The sequence below is a fragment of the Mobula hypostoma genome, chromosome 5, assembly GCF_963921235.1.
Source record: "Mobula hypostoma chromosome 5, sMobHyp1.1, whole genome shotgun sequence".
Lineage (NCBI taxonomy): Eukaryota > Metazoa > Chordata > Chondrichthyes > Myliobatiformes > Myliobatidae > Mobula > Mobula hypostoma.
In genome coordinates, this window is record NC_086101.1 from 121,589,041 (window position 1) to 121,616,478 (window position 27,438).

Below are 27,438 nucleotides of genomic sequence, written 5' to 3' on the forward strand. Positions count from 1 at the left end.
CAGTCAGAGACCAAGATCAGTAATAATTTGTTTTCAGGAATTTAAAACAAAGGAACTCTTAATTCACGAATCTCGTCGAAGAGGCATGATTGACTATAATGGTCGCAAGATTAGAATTGTCGAAGATTATTTGCCTGAGGTTATGCAGGAACGTGTTAAGTTCAAAGAAGTTATGTCTGAGCTTTTTAATAAGGGTTTCAAGCCATCCCTTCGCTACCCAGCCCGACTCAGAATCACACTTAAAAACGGTTCTTTCGAATGGTTCCACTTGACTGTTGAAGCACAAAAGTTTTTAAAATCCGAAGGCTAGCTGTTTAGTTTCTCCTTACATGAAGACACATGATTAAATGAGAAACTTTTAATTCACAAATCCTGTCGAAGGGGCATAATTGGTTATAGGGTGGAATATTAAGATTCTCAAAGATTATTCGCTTGAGGTTATGCAGGAATGTGCTAAGTTTAAACAAGCTCTGTTGGAATTTTTTAAATAAGGGTTTTAACCCGTTCCTTGGCTACCCAGTTTGACTGAGAATCTCATTGATGGATCGTTCGAATGGTTTCGTTTGAATGCTGAAGCACAAAGATTTTTTAAATTTGAAGGCTAACTGCTTAGTCTATTTTTTCATGAAGATATAAGATTAATGTTAATCTGTATGAATAATTGTATCTTTTACTTTTGGTGAACCTTTGTAACTAATTTCCTTTTGTATTTTTTAATACTGTATTTTTGATATACGAGAATTGAATCTCTTGTTTGGGTATTGTGTAGTCAAGGTTGGAATATAAATAACCTTGAAACTAATTGGAGCGATCACCAGGTTTTTTGGGGGGGTTGTCCGTAGTTTAGATGCTGACTTTCTATTGGTCGGTTTTCTTTCTTTGGGAGGTGGGCGGGGGTGTGGCTTTTTTTTTCCAGAAGCTGTTTTTGTAGTTTTAGCCAACTTGTTGCTTGGTTAACATTTCTCAAGGTTTATGGCTTGGTTTTTAACTTGCATTTTAACCCTTCCTTTAAATAATATTAAAAATGGACCAAACTATTAATTTACTCAGTTTTAACGTGAAAGGGTTAAATCACCCTGTTAAACGTAATAAGATTTTTGCTTATATTAAGAAATTTAAGGTTCCTATTATTTTTTTTACACAAGAAACTCACATACGCAAATGTGATAATCTGTGTTTTTTAAGCCATTGGAATGGACTTTGTTTTCACTCTTTTCAGGGCAAATCCAGAGGAGTTTCGATTCTTATAGATAATACACTTTCCCTTGTCCAACATAAAGTAGTGTCTGATACTAATGGACATTTTGTTATAGTTTCAGGAAAACTAGGTAATAAATTAATAGTATTTGCCAATGTGTATGCCCCAAATATAGATGATCCAGGATTCTTTGAGCATTTTTTTTCATTTTTACCAGATCTGAATCTTTATTCCTTGGTGATGGGAGGAGATTTTAACTGTTGGCTAGACCCAATTTTAGACCGATCATCTTCTAAGCCAGAGTCTCATAATAAATCAGCTTTGTTTATTCAATCCTTTTTATCGAAGTGTGGTATAGTTGATGTTTGGCTTTTTTTTATATATCCTTTAGATAGGGAGTATTTGTTTTTTGCCCATGTTCATCATACATATTCCAGGATTGATTTTTTTTTTTAATCGATAGTCAAATGATTTCATCAGTTCGTTCCTGTGAATATAAAGAGATTGCTGTTTCAGATCATGCTCCTACTTTCTATCTTTAAAACTTCCTGGTCTTCCTCAAAGCAACAGGTTTTGGCGTTTTAATACAACTTCATTATCTGATAAGGAATTTTTAAAATTTCTAGAGAAGCATATTATTTTGTTTTTTGAAGAGAATAAAAATGAAGAGACTGCTAATCTTATTGTATGGGATACTTTCAAGGCCTATATTAGAGGACAAATTATTTCTTGTACTGCGAGTGCTAAGAATAAAGCTAATGAAGAAAAAATTGAATTAGCCAATCAATTGAAACAATTAGATCAAAAATATGCTATAGCTCCAGATCCTGTTTTATATAAAAGACCTGTTGAAGTTAAAACTAAATATGATCTTCTGTTAGCATATCCAATTGAAACTCAATTTTATATTCACGGAGATAAATCAAGCAAAGTATTGGCCAACCAATTAAAAACTTCTGTAGTTAGATGACAAATTAAAGAAATTTGCAAAACTAATGGTGATAGGACAACTGATTACTCTGAAATAAATGATACCTTTAGAGAATTCTATTCTAAACTTTATAGTTCTGATTCCCCTAAAGATAATACTGTAATGAATAATTAAAAAAAATTTTTTTTTAAGACCTCATTACCTTGCCTACTTCCTTTACTCTCCCGTTTTAGCCAGTTTTCGGGATATAAATTGAACCTACATAAGAGTGAATTATTTCCTTTAAATAATTTGTTATCAATTAATACTAATCTCCCTTTTAAAATTGTAAGGAATCAATTTACTTATTTGGGTGTAACAGTCACTAAGAATTACAAACACCTGTTTAAAGAAAACTTTCTTACTTTATTGAACCATATAAAAAAGATATTAAATTGGTCACCTCTTTCAATATCGTTGATTGGATGAATTAATTCTATTCATGAATATTCTACCTAAATTTATATATCTTTTTCAGGCTTTACTCATTTTTATTCCTAAATCCTTTTCTGAGTCCCTTGAAGCTATCTTATCCTCCTATATAGAGAAAAATAAATGTCCTCGTGTAAATAAAGTTCATCTTCAAAAACCTAAAAAGTCTGGAGATTTAGCCTTACCTAATTTTAGATTTTATTACTGGGTAGTTAATATACAATATCTTACGTTTTGGCTATATTAATCGTGTAGACTATCCGGTATGGGTTTCTTTAGAAGCTAACTCTGTTAATAAATTTTCCATTATTTCTCTTCTTGGATCCTCACTTCTTTATTTGTAAGTAAACTAACTGATAATTTAATAGTTAAACATACTCTGAGGACCTGGATACAATTTAGAAAACATTTTGGTTTATCGAGATTTTCCCTTTCTAGTCCCATTTATTCTAATTTTTTAAACCTTCCATGACTAATTTAGTTTTTAAAGAATGGGACAGGTTGGGTATTAAATATTTTTAGGATCTGTTTGTTGGAGGAAATCTTTTTTCATTTGAGCAATTGTCAGCTAAATTTAGCTTACACAAAATTCACTTCTATAGGTATTTACAAATCAGAGACTTTCTAAGGTCTCAATTATGCACATTTCCTATAAGCACAGATAAGAACTTACTAGGACGTAATTTTTAATTTGACATCTTTTCATAATGGTTCAATATCTAATATTTATGGTACGTTACTGGAGACGAGGAATGTTCCTTTAGGCAAAATTAAGAATCTCTGGGAACAATATTTACAGACAGCAATATCTGAGGAAACTTGGAATGCAATTTTTAAACTGGTTAATACTTCATCGCTATGTGCTTGCCATTCCCTCATACAATTTAAGGTGGTACATAGAGACCATATGACTAAAGATAAGCTTTCTCGTTTTTATTCGGATGTATCTCCCTACTGTGACAGATGTAATAATGGAGAAGCTTCATTAATTCATATGTTTTGGACTTGTCCATGTCTTAAAAATTATTGGAAGGAAGTTTTTCAAACTTTTTCTTTACTTTTCAAAGTCAATTTTAAGCCTAATCTTTTGACAGCCCTATTCGGTATTGTTGCAGGACAAGATATCAAGCTGAAGACATCTGATTTACATATTTTGGCCTTTAACTCTTTTATAGCTAGGAGGGCACTTTTGTTTAAATGGAAAGATGTTTCTCTTCCTACTCACGCTCAATGGTTATGCGACGTTATGTCATGCTTAGATTTAGAGAAGATTCGTTGTTCAACTTCTGAATCTTGTCAAGACTTTCAAACATTGTGGGGACCCTTTCTGAATTATTTTCAAAACTTTCAAAACCCTCAATTCATTTTTTAAAATTAGATGTTGGCTATTATTAATTTTTATTATATGAGAAGGTATTTTCCCTTTTTTTTCACCTTAATAAACAGCTTTGGTCTTGGTAGGGGTTAGACTTTTTTTTTGTAATAAATTGGTATATTTCAATATAACTTTGACTAACCTACATGAATACGGGGTAATGAGATTGTTATTATGGATAGATATAATGTAATTGGTAGTTTTTTTGACCTTTTATATATACTTTCTTGTACTCTATTCTTCTATGTAGAAACTAATAAAGATATTGAAAGAAGAATGAGGGGGCATCTTATTGAAATTTATCAAATATTGCAAGATCTGGATAGAGTGGATGTGGAGAGGGTATTTTCTATCGTGGGAGAGTCTATGATCAGAGGACACAGCCTTGGAATAGAAGGACATTAGAACAGAGAAGGAGGGTAATTTCTTTGGACAGGGGTGGTGAATCTGGAATTCATTGCCACAGACAGCTGAGGAGGCCAAATCATTTAGTACTTTTACAACAGAGGTTGATGGGTTCTTGATTAGTACCATTTTATGGGGAGAAGGCAGGAGAATGGGGTTGAGAGGCATAATAAATCAGCCATGATGGAAAGGCGGAGCAGACTTGATAGGTTGAATGCCCTAATTCTGCTTCTGTGTGTTTTGTGTCATGTATCATAACATAATATACAATTTTACTACAATATATGAAATATAATTTGAAACGTTCAACTCATTAATCTGTGCTCTTTCTGAGATATAATTATCACAATTTCTGTGTTATGATTGGGCACTTTATTTAACCTTTTTTTAAATGTAGTTACGGATCCGTGATCTTGAAAATGCTTTGGAAGTGGAAAAATCAAGCCATGCAAATGCAGTGTCAACTTTGGAACTGATCAAGCAACAACTCAGGGAAGTTGAATTCTCATATGAAAGGGAAAAATCAAAAGTTGTGGAATCTACAAATCAGTTACAGAAGTAAGACTTTTTCTAAAGAACATTTTGCACATTATGAAATTTTGCATCTTCTAACAAATTATGCTTTGAAGGCAATATGTCAGAGTGTTGTAGAACCTCAAGATAACATATTAACCCGCACTGATTTGAGTGTACTCTATATTACATTGACTGTTCTATTTATTATAAATCATTATAAATTAATATGATTGCACATTTAGATGGAAACGCAACGTAAAGATTTTTACTCCTCATGTATGTGAAGGATGTAAGAAATAAAATCAATTCAATTGATTATTTAGTTTTATTTATATTTAAAAACATTATTTATATTTATGTTGTATTATTTATATTAAAACATTAACTTAATTTGTCCTTGAGATTACAAAAGGAAAGTACTGTTACAAAAACTCAATTGACCGCTGAGTTGGAAGAAAAGAATGATGTGATTGCTGATCTTTCAAAACAACTTGAGAGACACGAGGAAAGTTTTGAAAATCTTCAGGATGAATTAACAAAAGTAAGAATATACTATTTGGAGAACATTGAGCTGTGCTATGTCCATGGTTTGATCAATTAAACTTGTAATAAAACAAATCCAAAAATATGAGAAATTCAGAAGTCCCCTAAGGACCTTGGTTTTGATTTGGGGGGTTTCTTTCAGAAGTGACTGAGGTAAATATTTTTATAATCAAAAAGGAGAGGGGCAATTTATTAAACAAAAGTTTGAGTCACTCAACTTGTCAATATGGACCAACCTGAGAACAGTATGGCTATTGTGAAGATCAAAACGAGCAACAACATTGAACTTACAGGCCAAATTTGGAGGGCTACAGTTTTATTCAGTGACATTGGGATGATCTTCTAATCATATTGACGAATCTTAAAATGATTTGGAGACAGATCAACTTCTTTCTGTTTGCTATCTCCCATATCTGTCAATGGTAAATGTGCAATTGACAGTTTATGGAATGCTGTGATTTGAAGGGTTAAGTGGCCAAAGTGATTATAGATAGGGAAGAGTGAGACCAGAGAAAAACTTGAAAATGAAGTGGTTTTTTTTTTAAGATTTTGGTCTTGTTAGACACAGCAGATGCAAGGATGGGGGCAGTGGGAGGAAGTAAGCTCAGATGGGATTGAAAAGGGATAATGTTATAAATGTGGAAGTGGATGGCTATAAAGCCATTCAGCACAGAAATAGACCCTTTGGCACACCAAGTCCATGCCAGTCATCAAATTCTCATTTACCTGCACTTCTGTATCCTTCTATTCCATGGTAATACAAGTGCTCAAGATATTCGTGATGAATTGTTGCAACACACACACAAAATGCTGGTGGAACACAGCAGGCCAGGCAGCATCAATAGGAGGAAGTACAGTTGATGTTTCGGGCCGAGACTCTTCGTCAGGACTAACTGAAAGAAGAGGTAGTAAGAGATTTGAAAGTGGGAGGGGGAGATCAGAAATGATAGAAGACAGGAGGGGGACCAGAAAGTTGATTGGCAAAAGGGATACAGAGCTGGAGAAGTGGGAGGGTCATGGGACGGGAGGCCTAGGGAGAAAGAAAGGGGGAGGGGAGCACAGAGGAAGATGGAGAGCAGGCAAGGATTGATTATGAGAGGGACAGAGAGAAAGGAGGGGGGATAATAAATAAGGGATGGGGTAAGAAGGGGAGGAGGGCATTAACAGAAGTTAGAAAAATCAATGTTCATGCCATCAGGTTGGAAGCTACCCAGATGGAATATAAGGTGTTGTTTCTCCAACCTGAGTGTGGTTTCATCTTGACAGTAGGGGAGGCCATGGATTGATGTATCAGAATGGGAATGGGACGTGGAATTAAAATGTGTGGCCACTGGGAGATCCTGCTTTCTCTGGTGACAGAGCGTAGGTGTTCAGCGAAACGATCTCCCAATCGGCATCGGGTCTCGCCAACATATAGAAGGCCGCATCGGGAGCACCGGACGCAGTATATCACCCAGGCTGACTCACAGGTGAAGTGTCGCCTCACCTGGAAGTACTGTCTGGGGCCCTGAATGGTGGTGAGGGAGGAAGGACATTGGAGGAGACTACCTAATAAGCTGTGGGTGAATAAAGAGTATTAGGTAATTGTAGTGACACAGAACTACATTTACAAATAAAATTGATAATTTGGTTGGAATAAAGAGAATTAGGGAGATGTGGAATAAAGGTGTGGAATACAGTTTGCAAAGTAAAAATATGCATGAATGTGAATTCTACTTCAAGCAGTCTGAAGAAATTTTCGATTTTGTTCAATGGATCATGCTCATTATTTGTACAGCATGTAAGAGGTAAAGGATTTTGTATATTGCCTTGTAACAAGCATGTATGCATAATATCACTTAATCTGTCATTAGCTTTGTGAGAATCACTGGTAAATATCCCACAAAAGATGAAACGTCAAACAAAAATTACATTCACAAGACAATTCACCTTTTGATCAATGTTTAACTGCAAGAGAGGGTTGAGTTCAACGTGTCACTTGTGTCTTGAAAGTCAGTACTTGTTAGCAGTGCACATAGAATTCTGAAAAGATATTGAACTAAGTTATTGGATGTGTGATTTAAATTCTTAATTTAATTAATTAATACTCTGACGACCTGGTACTATTTATGATTTAGGGCTTCTTGCCAAAGAAAGGATGTAGTTGGCATAGAAGCTGTGCAAAGAAGATTCACTAGATTGTTTCTATGGTTTGCTGCCTTCCGTATCTACTCTTCCTGAGGAGAGTAGATTGGGAGTGGCTGTAATTGGACAAGTGGTGGTGGCATCTGTTAGTCTCGCGAGACCATGGATCTGCACCTGGAAAGTCTTGCTTCAGTCTGTGTTGGTAGAGTAGCGTCTGTTGTGGCTGTAGAGGCCCACATGGGAGTGACAATCTTGGCTGCAGCGGCTGCACTTGAAGTGCATACCAAATATGTGACAGTTGCTTGTTGATTGGCATTCAGGGCTATGTATTCCAGTAAGGGAGAAGGACAAAGATGACAAGTTTCGGGTAACCTTTGATAAGGAAAGATGTAAATTTAGTCAAAAAGGAAAAGGAAGGATCTCTAAGTTAGGGAGTGGAAACTGAACTGGGCCTTTCAGGAATATAAACAAAGCAGGGAATCAAGAGAACTAAAAGGGGGCATGAAATGTCCTTGGCCAGAAGGATTGAAGAGAACCCCAAGGCATTTTATACATTTATTAAAAAACGTGGGTAACTAAGGAGAGGGCAGAGCCACCCAAGGACAAAGGAAGGAATGTATGCCAGGAACCAGAGTTAGTAGGTGAGGTACTAAATAAATACTTTGCATTGATATTCGCCAGAGAGAAGGACATGGAGGATAGTGACATCAGGAAGGGATAAGCTGATATTCTAGGGAATTATGATATCAAGAAGGAAGTGGTATTAGGTCTCTTGAAGAGCAGTAAGGTGGATAAATCCACTGGGATTTATGTGATCTATTCATTTTCTTGAGAGGGTAAGGTTGGAGGTTGCTGGGGACTTCAGAGAGGTCTTTATATCCTCTTTAGGCATAGGCAAAGTCCCATAGGACCCAAGAGCAGCTTGTGAACAAAGGGCAGTAGAAACAAATCAGAGAATTATAGGCCAGTGAGCATTGCATTAGTAATAAGGAAATTATTGAAAATGATTGATGTTAGGATGTACTTACTTGGGGAAAAGATTAGCCTTATTGGGAATAGTCAGCATGATTTCATGCAGGGGAGATCAGATCGTGCAGGGCAGGGCAGTGGATTTTGTATACATGGACTTTATTAAAGCTTCCAAAGAAGTCCTTTATGGTGGGCTGATCCGGAAGATCCAGCTGCATGGGATTGATGGGGACTGGTAGACTGGATTCAAAACTGCTGTGACCTGAAGAGACAGAGGGTAATACTGGAGGAGGTTTTTTTTTGCCTCATTGTATGTTTTAGGTGAAAATGTTAAGTGGGCTGATTAGTAGGTTTACAGACTATGAAAGTCATAGACAGGGTAGATGAGAGCTTTTTTCTGATGGTGAAAATGTCAGATTTGCTCTCATTTTGGTCATCCCAGGATCTCTGCAATTCACTTAACCATATTTCTCTTCCAAAGTCCATCTAGATTATTGCTGAATGAGTTTCAGTAAAGAGGCCTTGCAGTCTGAGTTATACATTTGCTTGCTGTGCAGTTTGCTTAGCTCAGATCTGTTGTGATCCCTTTGAAATTGGACCTTCTCCAACTGATTAATCTTACCATGAGTGGTCCCTTTCCATGGCTATTCTTAAATCCAATGGTGCTCACCATTGATTGCTACTTCCTCCATTTGAGGAACAAAAAGGAGGTTCCCAGATGGTATGTTGTCTCCCTGGTGCCAGCGTCTGGGACATCTTGGATCGATCCTCAACATTCTTAAATGGGAGGGTGAGCAGCCCAGAGGTCGTAGTCCATGTCTGTACTGATGACACGGGTAGGAGGAGTGATAAGGTCCTGCAAAGTGAGTTCAGGGAGTTACGTGTTAGAGTTATGTTAAAGGACAGGTCCTCCAGAGTTGTGATCTTAGAATTGCTATCCATGCAATGTGCTAGTGAAGCCAGAAATAGGAAGATTGTACAGTTTTAACACATGGCTAAGGAGATGTTCCAGGAGGGAGGGCTTCAGATTTTTGGATTATTGGGTCCACTTCCAGGGAAGGTGGGACCTGTACAGAAGGAATGGTTTGAACATGAACTGGAGGGGAGCTAATATCCTAGTGGGAGGGTCTGCTCTTGTTGCAAAGGGATGGGGTGGCTTAAACTAGAGTTGCAGGGGGATGGGAACTTGACTGCAAGAAGAGATAGTGGAGTGGTTGTGGAGACACATGCAGTTAAACCTGCATACAAAGTTAGGAATCCAAAGATGGAGCGTGGTGGGATTAGTGTTCTGAGCATATTTCATTACAAGAAGTATTGTAGGAAAGATGGTTCATCTTGGGACATGAATCAGCATGTGGAATTAAGGCATTGTAGTCATTACTGAGACTTGGTTGCAGAAGGGGCAGGACTAGCAGCTCAATGTTCCAAACTTTCATTGTTTTAGATGTGATACAGCAAGAGGGATTAAAGGGGAAGGGATGGCATCACATGTGTGGGAAAATATCACAGCAGTGCTCATTCAGGACAAACTGGAGAGCTCATCCAGTGAGGCTTTATTGGTAGACCTGAAGAATAAGAAAAGTATGACCACACTAATGGAATTGTATTATCAACAGCCAACAGAGGAGGAGGACATAGAGTCATAGAGAAGTGTCACGTACCCCGTGACGGGGGTTAAGAACCAGCAGAGATGGAAAACACTTTGGAGTCTTGTATTGCTATAAACTAATAATATTTATTAGTAACTACGCAATACAGTAATATAAATGTAAATAAATCAAACAGGTTAGCAATGATTATATATAAAAGTAAGTGTGGAATATATATGTATGAAAAACCAAGCTTCTTTAAGTCTAGGGGTAAAAAGATACAGTCTTACGATGTTGAGTAAAGTTCAGTTCAGTTCGTGGTATTTAGTTGAGCAGTGATGGGGGGGGAGAGAGAGTCGAGTCCTCAGGTGAGCTGATGCCGTCGATCTTCTCGTCGTCCTCCGAAACCCCTTTACAAGTCACCGACTGTGACTTTAACCAGGGGGACCGGTCTTCTGTGGTGGAGCTATCACCCAGGCGAGGGTGGACACATAGACAACTCCCCACCAGTCAACCCCTTCTTCTCAAACTGGAATAGCAACTTGGATCAATCCGCCTGATCGATCCTCCAAAACCCACTTTCTCTGCAGATACAACAATGCTCACTCAGTGTCCAGATCATGTATCTGAGGTCTGTATCATCTGACCTCTCATTTATTTCACCAGGCTGAGCATCACCTGTCATTCAAAGAGTCCCTCCTTCTTTTGTCTGTAAAGGAGTGCACAAGCAGGCAACTTATTCTTGGAAGTAACATCAATAACCAGCTGAAAATCATAACATCGAGTGTCCTCCGCCTTCGGTCACCATAGCAACCTTCGAGCTGCTCGGTGCTGTCTCCAACTCCAAACTCAGTAAAAATCCAAATTTACTTCCAATGCCTTAAAGTGACAGTCCACTGTTAATCTTCGTGTCTCTCTCTTTTCCGAAAGCAACATATCGGTGGTAAATACCTCTGTCTTTCTCTCCTTTCCAAACGAACCGTCAATGATAAATGTCTCTCTCCAAACAGTTAACAGGGGCGCTCCTGGATCCCCTCACAGAAGTATGGCACAGAAATCAGCCCTTTGGGCCATCTTGTCCATTTCCTCCTTCCCCAACAGTATCCATAGTAATATACCTGCTGGTGAGAGGGATGGCCACAGGGTTACTCTGCATTGGTTACTTAACCCTTTCCCCCTTCCTGACTGTCACCCAGTCTCCTCTGTCTTGCACCTTGGGTGTCACTACCTCTCTATATGTCCTATCTATCACCCCTTCAGCCTCCCAAATGATCTGAAGTTCATCCAGTTCCAGCTCCAACTCCTTAACAGCTGGTTGCACTTCTTGCAGTTGTAGTCATCAGGGACGTGGAGGTCCCCCTGCCTTCCCACATCCCATGAGAGGAGCATTCCACTATCCTGTCTGGCATCTCTACTGTCCTAACTGAGCAGATGTAAAGAAGGTCTCACTTTACACAAGAACTCGAATTCAATTGTAAACATAGTGGGAGAGCAGAAAACTGATTGGCTGAAGACTAACCAATCAGGAGGGACAGATTATGGGGGTATAAATACCATCCGACTAGACATGTTCAGGCATCATCCCTGATGAAGATGGCAGACTTTGTCATTGAAATGTTGGTTATAATGGATACCTGTACCCGACTAGAAGCCTGCGAAGAGCTTATTCATTTAGAGGAGCAAATTTGTACAGAGATTGTAAACTGTTACAAGAAACATAATGTTGTTTTAGCAGGTGATTTTTAACTTAACACACATTGACTGGGACTCCCAGACTGTAAAAGGGTGGGAGAGAGTTTATTAAATGTATTCAAGAAAGTTTTCTTAATCAGTGCAAAGAAATCCCAACTAGAGAAGAATGTGATACTAGATATCCTATTAGGGATTGAGACAGGACAAGTGACAGAAGTTTGTGTGGGGGAACACTTTGCATTTAGTGATCATAGTTTCAAGGTAATTATGGTAAAGGATGGATCTGGTCCTTGGGTTGAGATTCTAAATTGGAGAAATGCCAATTTTGATAAGGATCTGACGTGTAGATTAGGACAGGTTGTTTTCTGGCAAAGGTGTGAGGCCTCATTGTTGAGGCCTAATTTGGAGTATTATGTGCAGTTTGGTTACCTATGTACAGGAAAGATATAAATAAGATGGAAAGAGAGCAGAGAAAATTTATAAGGATGTTGCCAGGACGAGGACCTGAGTTATAGGGGAAGGTTGAATAGGGTAGAACTTATTCCCTGGAACATAGAAAATTGAGGGGAGGTTTGATAGAGGTGTAGGAAATGTGGAGAGGATGTTTCCTATGGTGGGAGTGTCTAAAACCAGAGGACACAGCCTCAGAATAGAGGGGTGTACTTTTAGAATGGAGATGAAGAGGAATTTCTTTAGCCAGAGTAGTGACGCCAAATCTTTATGTATATTAAGGCAGAGCCAGATGTATTCTTGATTGGTCAGGGCGTGAAGGGGTATGGGAGCAAGACAGGAGACTGGGGCTGGGAGGAAAATTAGATCAGGCATGATGAAATGGCGGAGCAGACTCGATGTGCCGAATGGCCTAATTCTGCTCCTATATGTTATGGTGTAATGGTCTTGTGATGAGGGTTATAGATAGGGTAAATGCAAGCAGGCTTTTTGGACTGAGGTTGGGTGAGATTACTGCTAGAGATCATGGGTTAAGGATGAAGAGTGAAAAACTTAAGGGGAACATGAGGCTGAACAACTTTCCTCAGAGGATGCTGAGAGTGTGGAACGAGCTTCCAGCACAAGTGATGGATGCAGGTTCAATTTAATTCAAACTGCAAACTCCACCGATACCCATTGCCATCTCTCCTGAACACTTTCCTGATAATTTGTAACAGATTCCTTCCCACTCTTGCCTTTTATTCTTTATAAAAATCTGTTTCAAGTTTGAAAGTATTACAAGAGTCAGCTTGATAGAACAAAACCTAGAACAATACAATGCAAGAACAGGCCCTTTGGCTCATGATGTCTGTGCTGAACGTGATACCAAACTAAATTAATCCCTTCTGTCTGCCTGTGGTCCAAATTCTTCCATACTCTGCATATTCATGTGCTTATCCTCTTGAATGCTTTTCTCCTATCTGCTTCCACTACCACTCCAGGCACGAGCTACTCTCTGTCTCTCTCAAATTACATCTGCCCCACGCTCTCTCACCTTAAAGCTCAGCCCTGTAATATATAACTCTCATGCCCTGAGGAAAAAATGATCCTTACTGTCAGCCTCATCTGTGCCATTCCATTCTTCTATCAGCATCCAACATTCCAGAGAAAATAATTCAAGTTTGTCGAACCTCACCTTTCTAATTGAGGCATCCTGGTAAACCTCTGCTGTACTCTCACCAAAGACTCCCATGTCCTGCCTGTAATCGGGTGACCAGGTGTACCCTTGATGGATTCGTGAACCAGGTAGCCCAGTGGTTAAATGGTCAATGTTGTTGGCAGCATCTAATAAGTTTTAATTTGCAAATTTAAATTTAAATTTAAATTTCACTAATGCCACAGCAGTCTATTTCTAGATAAGTAATCCATGGCCTTGGCTAATAGTCTTATACCACTCAATCAGCATATAATCCTGGTCCATATGCATTTCATTTTGATTGTTCTTTAAGGATGGGAAAATCTGTGCCAGTGAAAACAAGAGAACTAACTGGTAATCAGAGTTGAATAGAAATGTTCTTGCTGCTTCCCTTGATGTAACTAAAGTTACATGGTTGGTTTTATATTATTTATCATGAAAGGTTTTAATGGTCTTGTTCAAATGCTTCCTTATAAGAATATGTATGTACCTACTTTTGTTAGCTTGGTACATATGTAATTGCAAAATTTATTACTTTTGTTCTGTGCTAAGTGTAAAGATTTCTCATTTGTACATACTCTAAGTTTCTTAGTGTGGAATTATATTTATTGAAGCAAGATTTTATTTGTCCTTTAAGGTAAAGAAACATCATGCTTTCCTGGAAGAAGCATATGGGGGCAGCATAAGAGAGCTGGAATTTCTTTTGGCCAATTTTGCTGTGTCAGGTCCACGGACATCAGGTTAGTTGATGGTGTAAAATGACAGATGCAGCTGTCAGTGTTCTAAGCGCCACTGCATTGTGTGAATTCTGCAGCTGCCTCTTTAATCCCTTTTCTCAACATGCTCTGATCTGATGACAAGGTATGAGTGGTCTTCACAGCAGTGCGGTGGCCAAACAGGCTGAGAGAAGGTGACAGAGTGCTGTTAAACCAGTGCTTGATTTACAAGTGCCAGGATTAACCTGACAGGTTGTAACAAGTGAGCTTACTATCTCTTAATTCCTGCAGGGAAAGAGGCCCTTGTGGATTTTTAAGTAAAATACCTGGAAAGGAACCAGATGTCTTTTTCTGTTACCTGAGCCAAAATACTGTAGTTTCTCAAGCAACTTGGTTGTTGCCAACTCAGGTTATTTCGGACAACAATGCTATTCTATTCTCCCACATAATAATACAAGTGGTTGCTGTATGTACGGTATTGAAAACGTGTTGTGTTGCTTAGTTGTTTACTATTTTTGTGTTTATATTTAATGTCCAAATATTCCATTAAAAATTACATGCATTGTATTTGCAAATATTCTTTAAGTGCCTTCTACAGCTAAAGAGGATATAGAAAAAAGGAACAAGGATTTTTCTGGTACTGGAGGGCTCGAGTTACAAGGAGAGACTTGGTAGTCTAAGATGGTTTTTCCTGAAACAAAGGAGACTGAAGGGTGACCTTATAGAGTTTTATAAAATAATGAGAGGCATGGATGAAGTGGATGGTCACAGTCATTTTCTCATTTACTCCAGACCTGTAGTTCTCTAATTCAGGAAGAATGAGGGGAGACCTCATAGAAACATTTCGAATGTTGAAAGGCATAGACAGAGTGGATGTGGCAAAGTTGTTTCCCTTGATGGAGGAGTCTAGTACGAGAGGGCATGACTTAAGGATTGAAGGGCGCCCATTCAGAACAGAAATGCGGAGAAATTTTTTTAGTCAGAGGGTGGTGAATCTATGGAATTTGTTGCCACGGGCAGCAGTGGAGGCCAAGTCATTGGGTGTATTTAAGGCAGAGATTGATAGGTATCTGAGTAGCCAGGGCATCAAAGGTTATGGTGAGAAGGCGGGGGAGTGGGACTAAATGGGAGAATGGATCAGCTCATGATAAAATGGTGGAGCAGACTCAATGGGCCGTATGGCCTTATGGTCTCAATAAGGGCAAACAAAATGTGCTTAAATATCTGTGCCATTTCCTAATCTGCAATTAAAAAAAATATTTATTTTCATCTAGACCTGGCTGGTAGCATAGTGGCATCAGTGCCGGACTTCGGGACGATAGGTCCTGAGTTCGAATCCAGCCGGCTCCCCTGCACGCTTTCCATCCGTGCTGGGTTATGAGCTGGTGATTTCTTTGGAAACTCACTCGGCAGAAGGCAATGGCAAGCCACTGCTGTAACTTGCCTCGTATGTGGTTCCCCACTACGTCAGAGAGGCGTGGAGGGAAATCGTGCGCTAACCGGAGAAACTCCTGATGTGACGTACCTTTCCTTATAGATGAATCACAATGGCTTTAACTAATGTTTTCCTTGCTGGGAAAAAAAACTCCTGCAGACTGCTTTGAAGTTTTTTGCTGGTATACTTTGGTATTTAACTTTGTATCCTTTTTTTTTGCCTTAATAAGGTATATATTATTTTATAAACTATGTACTATTTCTTTAAAAGTTATCTATGGCTGAAATTTATCGTTTCAGTTCCTTTCGAGCCATGCCACCCAGCAATCCCTGACTTAGCTCTAGCCTAATCACAGGACAATTTACAATGCCCAGTTAACCTACCAACATCTTTGGACTGTGGGAGGAAACCCACATGGTTATGGGGAGAATGTACAAACTCCTTACAGGCATTGGTGGGAATTGAACCAGGATCGCCTGTACTGTAAAGCATTGTGCTAACCACTGCTCTACCGTGTCACCCCTTTGGTTGTTAGCCTTTTCATGTAGCTTCCAATCCATCAGAGCCAACTCCTGCCTCACCTCAATGTAGTTTCCTTTTCGCCATTTAAACATTGAAATGGTGTTTTTTTTTCACTCTATCAAATATTGTGTTGTATTGTGACCCATCTTCTTTAATATCCAGATGCAAATTGGTCTTTTCTCATATCATTATACAGATCCAAAATAAGCGTTTCCCTTATTGGGTCTGTAGCCTACTGATTCAGAGAGCAATCTCTTCTGAACATAATGAATAAATGAAAGAAAATATGGACAGGTGGGTTAGTAAGTTTGCAGGTGATATAAAGATTGGTAGTGTTGTGTAGAAGATTGCCAAAGGACACAGCAGGATATAGATCAGTTGCAGATGTGAGCAGAAAAGTGGCAGATGGAGTTTAGCCATGACTAAACTCCACCTGAGATGTTGCACTTTGGGAAATCAAACGAAATGCAAAAGTATGCATTTAATGGTAGGTGTACAGTAGTAGTCAAAGTCCATAGCTCCATGAAAGTGGCTGCACAGGTTGATAAGGGCGGTAAAGAAGGCACAGAGTGTCTTTGCTTTCTTAGTTGAGGCATCGAGTTCAAGAATCAGAAAGTTATGCTGTAGTCTTGTAAAGCTCTGGACAAGCTGCATCTGGTCATCCCATTGTAGTAAGGATGCGAATTTTGGAGAGAGTGCAGAAGAGGTGTACCAGGATGCTGCCTGAATTAAGAGGGCATATGCTATAAAGAGAGCTTGGACAACATGGATTGTTTATTCTGGAGTGGTAGAGGGAAGACTTGATTGAAGTATGAGAGATTATGAAAGGCATAGAGTGGAAAAATTTTATCTTTTTCACAGGGTCAAATTGTCTTATACTAGAAGTTGTACATTTAAGGTGAGAAAGGGTAAGTTTAAAGGTGATAATGTAGACCTAATTCTTTTTTTTTATAAACACTGAATGGTAGTTACCTGGAAAATGCTGCTGGGGATGGTAGTGGAGGCAAATACGATTGTGACATTTAAGAGGCTCTTAAAAAGGCACATGGATATGCAGAGAATGGAGGAATATGTACACTGTGTAGGCAGAAAGGATTCATTTTGTTTGGCATTTAATTACCGGTTTAATTAGTTTGGCACAGCATCGTAGGCAGAAGAGCCTGTTCCTTTGCTGTACTGTTCTATAGACATTACAAGGGTTAAAACATCCTGATGGGATTTATATTCAGCCCTCCGACCAGGTAGTATTGAGGAAGCAGGGAATCTGCACAAGGTCGTGGGACAGATTAGGAGAATGAGCAAAGTAGTGGCAGATGGAATAAAGTGTCAGTATCAGAATTATGTTTATTATCCCTGACGTTTTGTGGAATTTGTTGTTTTGCAGCAGTACACTGCAAGACAAAACAATACTGTAAATCAGAATGTGAATTTAAAAGGTAACTGCAAGTACTGCAAAATGAAAGCAAAAATAGGTAATGTTCATGGGTTCATTGTTCATTCAGAAATCTGATGGCAGGAGTATGAAGCTCCAGAATCAGGTTTAATATCACTGGCAAATGTGTTATGTCGCAGCAATACATAATAAAAACTGCAAATTACAGTTGGTATACATATTAAAATGTTAAATTAAATTAGTAGTGCAAAAAAGGAAAAAAAAACTAGTGAGGTAGTGTTCATGGGTTCAATGTCCATTCAGAAATTTGATGGCAGAAGGGAAGAAGCTATCCCTGAGCCATTGAGTGTGTGCCTTCAGACTTCTGTACCTCCTCCCTGATGGTAGCCATGATCAACTTATCGAAACACTTTATCACAGTGGATGTGAGTGCAACTGGGTGATAGTCAGTGAGCCCACTCACCCTGCCCTTCTTGGGCACCAGTATAATTGATACCCTTTTGAAGCAAGTGGGAATCTGCAACTAAAGTAGTAAGAGATTGATGATGTCATTGAACATTAGCCAATTGTTTGGCCCAGGTTTTCAGTGCCCTACCAGGTACACCATCAAAGTCTGAAGCCTTGTGAGAGTTCACCCTCTTCAAAGATGTTCTGGCGACTGCCTCTATGCCAGGGTTCATAGAGAAGTGTATGCTCATCCATTTTAGTGGAAGGAATAAAGCCACAGACTATTTTCTAAATGAGCGAATTCAGAAATTGCAAGTGCAAAGGGATTTGGGGTTTGGTGTAGTATTCCCAAAAGGTTAATTTGCAGATTGAATCGATAGTAAGAAAAGTAAGTGCAATGTTGGCATTGATTTCCAGATCACCAGTATATAAAAACAAAGATATAATGCTGAGGCTTTATAAGACACCAGGTAGACCAAATTTGGAGGGTTGTCAGCAGTTGTGGACCCAATATAAGACCATAAGAGATAAGAACATAATTAGGCCATTCAGCCCATTGAGTCTGCTCCACCATTCTATCATGGATGATTTATTATCCCTCTCAACCCTATTCTCCAGCCTTCTTCCCATAGCCGTTTATGCTCTTGCTAATCAAAAACCTACCAACCTCCGTGTTAAATACACTCAGTGACCATTTTATTAAGTAACTCCCATACCTTATAAAGTGGCCACTGTATGTATAATCATAGTCTTCTGCTGCTATAGTGCATCCACTTCATGGTTCGACATGTCTGTTCACAGATGCTCTCTGCACACTATTGTTGTAACACACAGTTATTTGAGTTACTGTCACCTTCCTGTTAGCTTGAACCAATCTGGTTATTCATCAACAAAGTGCTTTTGCCCACAGAACTGCTGGTCACTAGATTTATTTTTTGTTTTTGTACCATTCTTGTAAACTCTAGAGACTGCTTATGTGAAAATTCCAGGAGATCAGCAGTTTCTGAGATATTCAAACCACCCCATCTGGCACCAATAATCATTCAACAGTCACTTAGATCACATTTCTTCCCCATTCTTATGTTTAGTCTGAACAGCAACTGAACCCCTTGACCATGCCTGCATGCTTTTATGCATTGAATTGCTGCCACATGATTAGCTGGTGTGCAGGCGGACCTAATGAAGTGGCTACTGAATGTATACCAAATGACTTGGCCTCCAGAGCCATCCGTAGCAATGAATTCCACAGATTCACCACTCTCTGGCTAAAGAAATTCCTCCTCATCTCTGTTCTAAAGGGTTGTCCCTCTATTCTGATGCTTTGCTCTGTGGTTCGAGACTCCCTCACAATAGGAAAAATCCTCTCCACATTCACTCTATCTAGGACTTTCAATAAGATCCTTCCTCATTCTTCAGAACTCCAGCAAGTACAGGCTTAGAGCCATCAAGCAAGTTCTCCTCATATATAAAACCTTTCATTCCCAGAATCATTCTTGTGAACCTCCTCTGGACCTTCTCCAATGCCAGCACATTTTTTCTTAGAAAAAGGCATTCAAAATTGCTCACAATACTCCAAGTGCTGTCTGATAAAAGCCTCAGCAGCACATCCTCTCAATATGAATTGCATTTGCCTTCCTTACCACTGACTCAACCTGCAAGTTAATGTTTAGGGAATCCTGCACGAGGACTCCCAAGTCCCTTTGCACTGCTGATTTCTGAACTTCCTACCCATTTAGAAAATAATTTGTGTGTTTATCCCTTCTACCCAAATGAATAACCATACACTTTGCTGCGCTGTTAAACTCCCAACCATGATCTTCAATATGATCAACAATGAAGGCAGCATTGACGGTGGAGGATGGCCTTCACTCGCACCTCTTCCATTTCACGGACATGTGCCCTCACCCCATCCTCCTGCTACCTCACTGGGGATAGGGTTACTCTTGTCCTCACCTCTCACCCCACTAGCCCCTGTGTCCATTACATAATTCTCTGTAACTTCCACCATCTCCAATGGGATCCTACCACCAAGCACATCTTTCCTAACCACCCTCCCAACCCACTTTCTGCAGGGATCGTTCCCTTCACGACTCACTTGTACACTTGTCCCTCCCCACTAATCCCCCTCCTGGTACTTATCCTTGCAAACTGAGCCACACCTGTCTCCACAGCTCCTCCCTCACTACCATCAGGGTCCCAAATTCCTTCCAAGTGAGGTGACACTTCACCTGAGAGTCTGTTGGGGTCATCTACTGTATCTGGTGCTCCCCGTTTGGCCTCCTGTATATTGGTGAGACCCCATGTAGATTGGGAAACCACTTCAACAAGCACTTACGCTTAGAAGTTCAAGAAAAGGCATAATCTCCCTGTGGCCACCCATTTCTATTTTACTTCCCATTCCTATTCTGACATGCTAGTCCATGGCTTTTTCTTGAATTTCTGGTAATTGCCCCTTCCCCTTCACCATTCCCCATTCCTGTTTTGCTCTTTCACCTTACCTGCCCATCAACTCCCTCCGGTGCTCCTCCCTTTTTCTTCCATGGTCTTCTGTCTCCTAGCAGATTCCCCCTTCTTCAGCCGTTCAGCTCTTTCACCAATCAACATCCCAGCTCTTTACACTGTCTTTCCCTCTCCTGGTTTCACCTACACCTGCTACCTTGTACTTCTTCCTCCCCTCCCCTCCCCCTACCTTCCTACTCTAACTTCGCTTTCTTTCCAGTCCCGATGAAGGGTCTCAGCCTGAAACATTGACTGTTTACACTTTTCCATAGATGCTGCCTGACCTGCTGAGTTCTTCTAGCATTTTATTTGTGTTGCTTTGGATTTCCAGCATCTGCAGACTTTCTCTTGTTTGTCGTCCTATTCTTACTGTCACTGGTGCTTGACGCTGGTAGTAATCGAGAGGTTACTACCCTGGAGGTCCTGCTTTTCAGCCTACTACTGAACTCTGTTTATTTCCCTTTCAGGACCTCATCCCTTTTCCTTGTTTTGGTGTTGTTTTGTACCTAGATGTAGCACGACGACTTCTCCTTTAGAATGCTGTGGACCCAAACAGAGACGTCCTTGAGTCTGGGAGGCAGTGTACTATTCTGGTGTCTCTTTCACCTCCACAGAATCTTCTGTCTGCTCCCTCTAACTGTGGAATCCCCCCCTTCACTACTGCACTCCTCTTCTCCCCCCTTCCGAGCCTCAGAGGCAGATTCAATGCTAGAGATGTAGTTGCAATGGCTTTCCCCTGGTAGGTTCCCCCCCGCCAACAATATCCAAAGAAGTATACTTATCATCGAGGTAAATGGAAACAGGGGTGTATTGTGCAGCTTCCTATTCCATTCCTCTCTCCTGACAGTAACCCAGCTGCCTGCCTCTTGCAACTTAGCAGTGACTACCTCCCTGTAGCTCCTATCACCACCTCATTCTCCTGTCTGAGCCGAAGGTCATCCAACTTCAGCTCCATTTCCCTAGCACGGTTTGTAAGGAGCTGATGCTCGATGCACATCATGCAGATCAGGGAGACTAGAGGTCTCCAATAGTTCCCACATTTCATGGGAAGGACATTCCACCATCCCTGTGCCCATTCTCAGCACACTAGCTATGTAGTAATAGACAAAGAATGAAATCAGACTTGTTAGAAACTTAGAGCCTTTGCCTCTTCTTGCGTAAGCCTTTTGAGCCAAAGACTGACCTCTCTAATGTGCTGTATCTCCAAATAAACAAATACTGTTTACTCTAAGCTTCAGGCAAGAAAGGAATTTCATTCTCCCTGGTGTATATGACAAAAACCTATCTTGAAAAGTAACATAGATTAATGGAAAGAAGAGGGCAGATGGTGTGAAGCATAAAGAAGGAGGGAGCAATGTAGATCTAATATTTAGAGGCAAACTAACAGAAACTACTAAAGGAACCAATTGGTTTTGGGCAAAAAAAGGGTGGATGGTAATTGCAGAAACTGGGATGACAGTGATGAGATGAAAGGTTACTTTATACTTTATTGTCGCCAAACAATTGGTACTAGAACGTACAGTCATCAGAGAGATATTTGATTCTGCACTTCACACTCCCTGGATTACAACTATTAAATATTAAAAATAGTTAAAATTAGTAAATATTAAACATTTAAATTATAAATCATAAATAGAAAATAGAAAAATGGGAAGTAAGGTAGTGCAAAAAAACTGAGAGGCACGTCTGGATATTTGGAGGGTATGGCCCAGATCCGGGTCAGGATCCCTTCAGCAGTCTTATCACAGTCGGAAAGAAGCTGTTCCCAAACCTGGCTGCACGAGTATTCAAGCTCCTGAGCCTTCTCCCCGAGGGAAGAGGGACGAAAAGTGTGCTGGCTGGATGGGTCGTGTCCTTGATTATCCTGGCAGCACTGCTCCGTCAGCGTGCGGTGTAAAGTGAGTCCACGGACGGAAGATTGGTTTGTGTGATGTGCTGGGCTGTGTTCACGATCTTCTGCAGCTTCTTTCGGTCTTGGACAGGACAACTTCCATACCAGGTTGTGATGCACCCTAGAAGAATGCTTTCTACGGTGCATCTATAAAAATTAGTGAGGGTTTTAGGGGACAGGCCAAATTTTAGTTTTCTCAGGAAGTAAAGGCGCTTTTGGGCCTTCTTGGCAGTGGACTCTGCTTAGTTGGACCAAGTCAGGTCATTTGTGATATTGACCCCGAGGAACTTAAAGCTTTTGACCTGTTCCACTTGCACACCACCGATGTAAATTGGGTTGTGCGGTCCACTACTCCTTCTGAAGTCAACAACCAATTCCTTCGTCTTGCTGACGTTGAGGGATAGGTTATTGTCTTCACACCATGCCACCAGGTTCTTAATTTCCCCTCTGTACTTAAACTCATCATTACCTGAGATATAGCCTACAGTTGTTGTGTCATCAGCAAACTTATATAGTGAGTTTGATGGAAACTTGGCTACACAATCATGGGTGTACAGTGAGTACAGCAGGGGGCTGAGTACACAGCCTTGTGGGGCACCGGTGCTCGGAGTGATTGTAGAGGAGAGCTTGTCCCCTATTTTTACAGCCTGGGTCCTGTCTGTGAGGAAGTTGAAGATCCAGCTGCAGATCTGAGTGCTGAGGCCCAGGTTCTGGAGCTTAGGAATCAGTTTATTTGGAATGATGATATTAAAGGCAGAGCTGTTGGTGCTGAAACACAGCTGCTGCATGGAGCTGTCTCATATAGAGGCAGCAGCAACTTGCACAGGTGTGCTGATGGTGGAGGATACCATCTTTAATTGGATAATTGAGTTAATTAGCTTTTGGTCGGTCAAGTGGGAGGGGCTTAGCAGTTATAAGCCTCAGGTTACCAAGGGGGGGGGGTACAGGGTTTTTTTTATAGAATATGACGAATAAACAGGAATAGGATACTAGATGGTCAAAGATGGGAGGGTGAAGTGTAGGTTTGTGTGTGTGTGTGTGTGTGTGTGTGTGTGTGTGTGTGAGATTGGGTGAAGGGATTTAGAATGTATGTCTAGTGCACATTCTGGAACAGAGGGTGGCGGTAATGCACCATTAAGCTGGATGCCAACCGCCGTAAAACAAGATACAGACAGACAGACAGGCTTTGGTTTTTTTTTAAAAGCATACTTAGTTTTGCAACTGGCCATCCCACCGCTGCCACCATATGAGACGGCTCCATGCAGCAGCTCTGTTTCAGACCCGGTCACTATTACTGCTGGGGATGAGTGTTTTACCGAGTGTGCCATGTACCATCCGTAGTCACAAGAGTCATCAAGTCATAGAGCACTACACCACAGAAGTAGGCCTTTTGTCGCATCTAGGATGTGCCAGAATTAACCTGCTTGCATTAACTATACCAGCTCTAAATTCGTATACCTGTATCAAATTGTCGTCTCCTTCACTAAGGAAATAAAGTCCTATTCTATTCAACCTTTCCCTAGAACTCAGGTCCTCATGTCCTAGCAACATCCTTGTAATTTTTTTCTGTACTCATTCAATCCTACTGATATCTTTCGTCTAGGTGGATGACCATAATACTCCAAATTTGTGCCTTGTACAGTTTCAACATAACATCCTAACTCCTGTACGCAGTACTTTTATTTATAAAGGATAATGTTCCAAAAGTTGTTTATGACCTTTACAACCAGTAATGGCAATTTTAAGGAATTACTGATCTCTACTCCCTGATCCTTCTGTTCTACCACACTCCTCAGTGCCCTACCATTCACTGTGTAAATCTTACCCTAGTTTGTCCTCCCAAACTACAAGACTTTGGATCTCCCCCTCCCCCTCCAGCTTTCAAATCCCTTACTCACTCTTCCTTCAGTTAGTCCTGACGAAGGGTCTCGGCCTGAAACGTCGACTGCACCTCTTCCTACAGATGCTGCTTGGCCTGCTGCGTTCACCAGCAACTTTGATGTATGTTGCTAGACTGTACACTTGTCTGCATTAAATTTTACCTGCCATTTTTCAGCCTGTTTTCCCAGATGGTCCCAGCTTTGATGTCCATTACCAGTCCTGGTTCTTTACTAGCTTCCCATGCAGAACTTTGTCAAAAGCCTTGCTAAAGTTCATGTGGACAGCATCCATTGCCTTTCCTGGTAAACATAGAAAACCTACAGCACAATACAGGCCCTTTGGCCCACAAAGTTGTGCCGAACATGTCCCTACCTTAGAAATTACTAGGCTTACCCATAGCCCTCTATTTTTCTAAGCTCCATGTACCTATCCATAAGTCTCTTAAAAGACCCTATTGTATCCGCCTCCACCACCGTTGCCGGCAGCCCATTCCACGCACTCACCACTCTCTGCGTAAACAAAAAAATTATCCCTGACATCTCCTCTGTACCTCCTCCCCAGCACCTTAAACCTGTGTCCTCTTGTGGCAACCATTTCAACCTTCGGAAAAAGCTTCTGACTATCCACATGATCAATGCCTCTCATCATCTTATACACCTCTATCAGGTCACTTCTCATCCTACGTCACACCAAGGAGTAAAGGCCGAGTTCACTCAGCCTATTCTCATAAGGCATGCTCGCCAATCCAGGCAACATCCTTGTAAATCTCCTCTGCACCCTTTCTATGGTTTCTACATCCTTCCTGTAGTGAGGCAACCAGAACTGAGCACAGTACTCCAAGTGGGGCCTGACCAGGGTCCTGTATAGCTGCAACATTACCTTCTGGCTCCTAAATTCAATTCCACAATTAATGAAGGCCAATACACCATATGCCTTCTTAACCACAGAGGTAACCTCCTCAAAAACTCTTAAGATTGGTTAGTCACGACCTACCATGTACAAAGCCTCATTAATTATCCTTAATCATGCCCTGTCTATCCAAATACTTAAATATGTGGTCCTTTAAAATGCCTTCCTTACTACTGATGTCAGACTTGTATATACATGTGTGTGTGTTGTGTATGTACAGGTATGCGTCACTTAATGTCCACAATACGTTCTTTGAAATTGGACGTTAGGTGATTTGGACATTGTGCGAACACCATATTATATACATACTTGGCAAACTTATATGGAGTACTGTAGTATACCTGTATTGACTAAATAGCCAAGAACTTACACTAAAACTGTACAGTGTACACTAATATATACACTATAATTTTTTATTTCATTTTAAACTTTAATTTTTTTTCACTTTTTAAACTTTTATGTAAACTCTTTCTTAGCCTATATCACACACAGTTTATCAAAGAGGATATGTCCAGTGTTGTTTGGCTAGTTTGATTTTTTTTCTTCATAAATTTCTCTATATGCAGCAAACGTTGCATGAACATTCCTCTTTATCAGTGAAAAGCGTTCAGGGTTTGAGTCCATCTCTTCAGCACTCTTCAGCAAGCTGTTAAGTCCTGCAAAGAATTTGGAAGTCGTGATGTACTTTACGGTAATATTTTCGAAAGAAAGTTAAACAGAGAGATAACGCTACTACACTCAAGAGATGCACGATACACTAGATTGGTTACGTCCACTACGTCACGTTCTCCGATCGGGACTACAGAGGTATATGCGATCGGACGTTGTCCGAATGGATGTTAAGCGGCGCGTACGTTTATAGGGTTCTGGATAGTATGGACTATGGACAACTGCTAAAGTATGTAGCAGGGTTTAGGTCAGTTGCAGAGATGGAGAGAGAGATTGAAAAAAGTGTCAGAGATGGACCATGTAATTTTGAGGGCTGGCTGGAAACCTGTGCTATCTTCTCTGGAACAGCAGAGGCTGAGGGGAGACCAGTGCAAGATTGAGAGGCATAGACAGAGCTGACAGCCAATTTGTTTTTCCCATGGTTGAAGGCATGCATTTAAGGTGAGAGGGATGAAGTTCAAGGGAGATGTATGGAGCAACTTCTTTTTGTACAGGAATGGTGTGTACCTCAAATGTGATGCCATGCGTGGTGGTGGAAGCAAATACATCAGAGCTGCTTAAGTGGCTCTTAAATAGGCACATGAATGTGCAGAGAGTTGAGGGAAATGGTCATTGTGTTGGCAAAAGGGATTAGTTCAGTTAGACATTTAATTGCTAGTTTAATTAGTTTATACAAACTCGGGCCTGTTTCTTCTTGTACTGTTATATGTTCTGTTCCAATCAATAGGTCAATGGAACGGAGTCTTGAGGAATACAAGACTTTTATTTATTTAGTGATACATTATGAAAATAATGTATCACTAAATACATTATTTAGCCCTTCGAGCTGCACCACCTAGCAACCCCCATTTTAACCGAAGCCTATTCATGGGACAATTTACAATGACCAAGTAACTTTGGATTGTGGGAGGAAACCAGAGCACCCTGAGAAAACCCACTCATTCCATGGGATGAACGTACAAACGCCTCACAGAGTACGCCAGGATTGATTTCCAACCCTCCCGAGTTGTGATAGCATCATGCTAACTGTTGCACTACCATGGTGCTCTAGACTTGCTAGATTCCAGTTGCCTAAACCTGACATATCCTTTTTCTTGTCCCCTGTGATGAAACCTGCAATATCCTTTGTCATCAAAGGTTTCCTAGTCTTGCCATCTTTGCTGTGCATCCATAGTGGAATGTGCTGGATGTGGGAGAAAATTTAAAGAAGTTCGGAGGGGAATATAGGGCCATGAAATATCCTTGGCAAATAAGATAAAGTATCCAGAACATTTTATAAGGAGCAAGAGGTTAGCTACATAAAGTGTGGGTGCCTTTAGAGATCAAAGGGGTGATTCATTTGTGGAGCCAAGGAATGCAGGCAGAAGTTATAAGTGAATACTTCTTATCTGTATTCACCAAGAAGGACATAAAAGCTGGTGAGTTCAAGTTAGGGTATATTGAGGTCTGCCGCATGTCAGTATTAAGAAGGTGCAGGAGTTAGATAAAGGATCCTTTAAGGGCTGGTAAATCCCGGGGGCCAGATGAGATCAGTTTCAGGTTGCTATAGAAAACAAGAGATTTTGTTGAAAGAGAGGGAAGTATGGGGGGGTGAGGAGGTGGAGTTGCAATATGAATCAGGGACAAGATCACAGCTGCA

At 40.4% G+C, this 27,438-nt stretch overlaps 1 protein-coding gene across 3 annotated transcripts in view; it reads left to right on the forward strand.

Moving 5' to 3' along the window:
* The window catches only part of LOC134346982 (coiled-coil domain-containing protein 171-like), a 474,163-nt gene that overhangs the window by 74,393 nt on the left and 372,332 nt on the right, over positions 1–27,438 (forward strand). For all 3 annotated transcript variants that reach the window (XM_063048911.1, XM_063048912.1, XM_063048913.1), the window contains exons 8-10: positions 4,778–4,938; positions 5,299–5,437; positions 14,075–14,177. In XM_063048911.1, coding sequence (XP_062904981.1) covers positions 4,778–4,938; positions 5,299–5,437; positions 14,075–14,177 — 403 coding nt within the window. The remainder of the gene's footprint in view (positions 1–4,777; positions 4,939–5,298; positions 5,438–14,074; positions 14,178–27,438) is intronic.